At 38.3% G+C, this 4,494-nt stretch overlaps 1 protein-coding gene across 1 annotated transcript; it reads right to left on the bottom strand.

The window, feature by feature from the left end:
- Positions 1–561: 561 nt before the first annotated feature.
- LOC127636828 (protein yippee-like 1) lies at positions 562–4,113 on the bottom strand. Its single transcript, XM_052117582.1, has 4 exons — positions 3,984–4,113; positions 3,480–3,523; positions 3,242–3,350; positions 562–2,013 (listed from the first exon to the last, which is right to left on the bottom strand). The coding sequence occupies exons 1-4, from the start codon at positions 4,089–4,091 to the stop codon at positions 1,924–1,926; spliced, it is 351 nt and encodes a 116-aa protein (XP_051973542.1). The 5' UTR covers positions 4,092–4,113; the 3' UTR covers positions 562–1,923.
- Positions 4,114–4,494: the final 381 nt, after the last annotated feature.

Genomic DNA, 4,494 nt, shown 5'->3' with positions numbered 1-4,494 from the left:
CGCACACACACACTGTTGGTCTACCTATTATTATGGGGACTTTCCATAGACATAATGATTTTTATACTGTACAAACTATATATTCCTAGCACAACCCCTAAACCTAACCCTCACAGAAAACTTTCTGCAATTTTACATTTTCAATGAAACATTGTTTAATGTGTTTAAGCTATTTAAATTATGAGGACACTAGAAATGTCCTCATAAACCACATTTACAGCATAATACCCTTGTAATTACCAGTTTGTAACCTACATTTTTTTTCAATTTGTTTCAATGTTCATAATAACATAAAAAGGCCTTAGAGACTATCTTTCAATATTTATATACTAAAAACCCATGATTTACCTAAAGGCAAAATATGAATATAACAGTATTCCTTCCTTTAAACTGTAAGTATTTTGCCTGTTTATTTTGGGATAAATACCATGACTGTTACTCTTGCCATTTTCATGTAATGTCTGTTTTTGAAATGAATGAAGACCATGAAAACCAACCACAAAAAGACATTTATAAAATGAGAGCTTTATTGATATCAGATTAAAATATACTGATTCAAGGTAGATCTCACTCATACGTTCTTCCTTGAAAACCAAGACACTGAAATGGTTTTTAAAGAGTAAAAAACAATGTTGGAATAGGTGGAGCAGTCCCACAGAACAATAAATACACAGACTTAAGATTGTGTGCTAAAACATTAATTACTGATCATAAATACACACTTAATAAAATTAGACAATGTAATAATGCTAACGTCCAAAGTGACTAAATCAAAGAAAATCAACTAGATCCGGGAAGGACAATACAACTTAACCAAATGATGGAGTCCGCACAGAACGACGCAACTAAATCAAGGAAATCAAACTCGATTTGGTCAGCGTTTTGTTGATGGAGTCTTTGGTTGCACCTTTTTTTCCACGAGCCCCTGCTGGAATACCTCGTTCAGTTGCCACAATTAGCAGCTGTCGACTGCTTTCTTTGTGGTGAGAAAGTCTGGTTTACCACTTACTGCTTTGATTTGTGTTTTGATGGTGGGAACTGAAGACACCAAATGGGACATCAATGGTTGTGAGAAAGCCTCAGTTCCCTTTCAATCCTAACAGCTGCTTTCTCAGCTTTGGCTGTAGCAGTATAAAGACTTGGTTCTAGCAAATGTATGTGACTTGCGCCCTGTGTCCCATACATGGCATATGAATGCCTCATTTACTCCATCACAATCTGGACAGGAAATGTAATCACAAACCTCTATCATACATTGCTACTTCCACTATATGAGGCCAGATAAAGACCACCGTGTTTGCTACGGTTTACCATTGGTGTAAAATCCATAAAACCAAAAACAAATGATCAAAATGAACAGATCAATAAATATAAGTATAAATAAACAACATGCAAGTGACAAAGATGAAACTGGAAATAAAGAAATTACAGAAAAAATTGAAACAAAGTAAATAGATTTTTTTGCCTTTCTTACAACACACACTGTTGAATTACAGTAAAAGGTGCCTTGCTAAACCGGTAATTCTTTCACCCTAGTTTTCCATAAATCCAGCCATTTGTTAAACCTGAGTATGGGACAGAACTGTGGCATGTCAAAGGCCTTTGCCAACCCAGAAAAAGAGCATACAAATGTTTGAGTACAGGTACATCAATTTGGACACACACGCCTTCGATTTAAGAGGAAAATACTCACATAAGATCAACACTTGGTGTTTAGCTGGCACACATTTGTTCAGTCACATACACGTATGTACAGACAGGAGTGGGATAGCACCGCTGCTATAAACCTTGCACCCTTGGGGTCTAGGTGTGCGTCAGGTGGACTGATTTCCAGGGAGAAAGTTACAGCCAGATAATGAAACTAATTATTCATATGCTGCACATCTCTTTCCAGCATGTGTGGCCCATGGGTATTCGGGGGATTCAGTCCCACCCATTGTCCTTGATCATGTGAGCCAGCTCGATGATGAATTTGCCCTCCTTATACTTCTGACTGCTCTCAAAGGCATGCTCCTAATTTAAGGAAGAAGATAGAGGGAGTGAGAGAGAGAGAGAGAGAGAGAGAGAGAGAGAGAGAGAGCATCACCATTAGAAGTGTTAACCTCAAGATACAGATTTGCTGATTTAAAAATAATGGACAGCTGTTGGGGAGCATCTATATTAGACATGTCAATCAAATATAATGGCTTTAAATAGCAGCATTACAAGAGATGTTAAACTATACATGATGTGTAAAACAAGTGTGAACATCTAAATAAGAGAAACACAGCGTCCGGGCGGGTCCCAAAATGATACATTTAAAGCCACCTGTCCTGTGTTGTCTTAAAGTTATCGCCACTGGTCTAAATCTATTCTAGCAGCACATACAGTATTCTTTAAATATAAGGGTCAATGACATGATGCAAATTTTTGGTGTCTGGATCAATCAATTAAATAAAAAACATTTTTGTTTTTGTTTTCCTGAATACACGTGAATCCTCAGAAATAAGTGTGTATTCACTCAGATGGAGTCATTAATTAAAAGTTATGTCAACTAAAACTTTATGAGGCCAGATCATGTCAATCATTCTTCAGTAGCTAAAATATAACAGGTAAGCACCTTTCACATGGCGAGAAATAGAATGGCAGTGAATTAAGCTCTGAGAGGATATTAATATCCCCTTATACATGGCTGTACTGTACACCAATGACACGCTGATGGCATGCCCTTGCTACAAGTCATCTATCTAGAACAAATCTCCATGCCTTTCTCCAATGCGATAGACAGACAGATATAGACAGACAGAGAGAGAGAGAGAGACAGACAGACAGAGACAGACAGACAGTCTTCTTTTGACATCTTTTAATTCAGTTGATTTATTCACTAATTAGAGAAAAGCTAAACTGTAATGACAAGCACATTCCAAGCCCAGGGATCTAAATGTTTTATCTAGGAAACCACATGGTTTTCAAAGGTTGTCAGGAGTAGATTAATGACGTGGTACGCAGGCCATTGTGGTACAGTAAAGTCACTTAGATAATCTCTCTTAATGAGTTGTTTCCGAGCCTATAGCACAAACCTTATCCCTCACTTGAGATATAGTGTTGAGTTGTCTCAACAGGCTGGGGAAAGCTTTCAAAGTGTAAGAATCTATGCCTGAGTTAACAGAGTTTATGAATGTGTGTGTCTTCTTTTTTACCTGATCTGGGGTAGAAGGTCTCAAAATATGTGTGTATGTGTCCAGTGTGAACCAGAACTCACATATTTCCAGCCCAGAGTGGTTTTACAGTTCTCACAGTAGATATCCGCCACCGCATGAAGTCCAGTTAGCAGTACCCTCTCTTCTGCTGGACCACATCCCACATTCACCCTGATTGAGAGAAAAAAAGGAAGTCAAGATTGCAAAACAATTATAGTTTTGAAAGGTTTTGCAATGTTTTACATAAAACATGTTACTGTGTTTCATCTGGAAAGATTCAAAAAGCAAAAAGCAACTTACACTGAGTTAAAGAGGTAGGCCCTGCCTTGGCTCCCTTGAAAAGACTGCAATGGAAATAAGACAGAGAAAAAGATCAGGTTGCCTCTGCAAGCTCTGAACAGACTAGAATACAAAATTGCAACCACATTGAATTGGCTGACGTGTTGCACAAATTACATTATTAGTTATTTGATTCCATTTTAAATTTAAGTACTTAATTGATTGTAATTGATTAAAACATTACACTATCAAATACAGAGATAGAGATTCTGCTATGCATTAATTTGATGTGAATAATCGTATCTTTTGGTCTGCATCCATCAAGCTTCAAATAAGACAGACTAAATAATCAAATGAGATTAAGTAGACTGCCTTTTAAATGTAAAATATTCAATTCACTAGATTATTCAATACTTCATGATTATGTAATCTTTTGGTCTGTAAAATTGAGATATATACTGTTACGGTGATATCAAATTACTCATCCCAAAATTACAGAGACACCTGTAATTAATCTCTAATTACCTTAGAGATAAGCTCGTCGTGGTTGGCCAGATGCGCTCGGCAGTGAATGCAGCTGTAGGTGCGATGGCAGTTGGGCAGGTAGGCCTGGAAGGTTTTCGAGCGTGTCATGGTGACCGTAGCGGGAGAGACTGCGTGGGGGCGGAATAGGAAGGGCCTGTTAGCCCAGGATGACTCGCAGGAGAAACAGTTGAGCACGCAGGCGAGGGCCGTGGTGAACCGTCAGGAGACAGAAGAGTTCACCTGTGGAGAAAACACACACAAAACATATTACTGTGGATGATAGCCAGGGTGTTATGGGTGGTTGTCTGGGCATTGCTATGCGGTTGCTAAGGTATTCGGAGTGGATTTTAGCAAGTTATGGTTCGGTTGTTTGGGCGTACTAAGTGGTTGAGGGGGCATTATGATATTCTTGTCAGGATAGAGACCAGGAGATCGGAGGTAAGTGATTCAAATACTGTTTTATTAAAGTGTCACTCGTGCAAAGTGGGTATAAGGTAAGTTTTCAGGTGCA

Source organism: Xyrauchen texanus, chromosome 44 (genome assembly GCF_025860055.1).
Source record: "Xyrauchen texanus isolate HMW12.3.18 chromosome 44, RBS_HiC_50CHRs, whole genome shotgun sequence".
NCBI lineage: Eukaryota > Metazoa > Chordata > Actinopteri > Cypriniformes > Catostomidae > Xyrauchen > Xyrauchen texanus.
The sequence above is the reverse complement of the archived record's forward strand: the minus strand, read 5'-3'. Positions and strand labels throughout refer to the sequence as shown.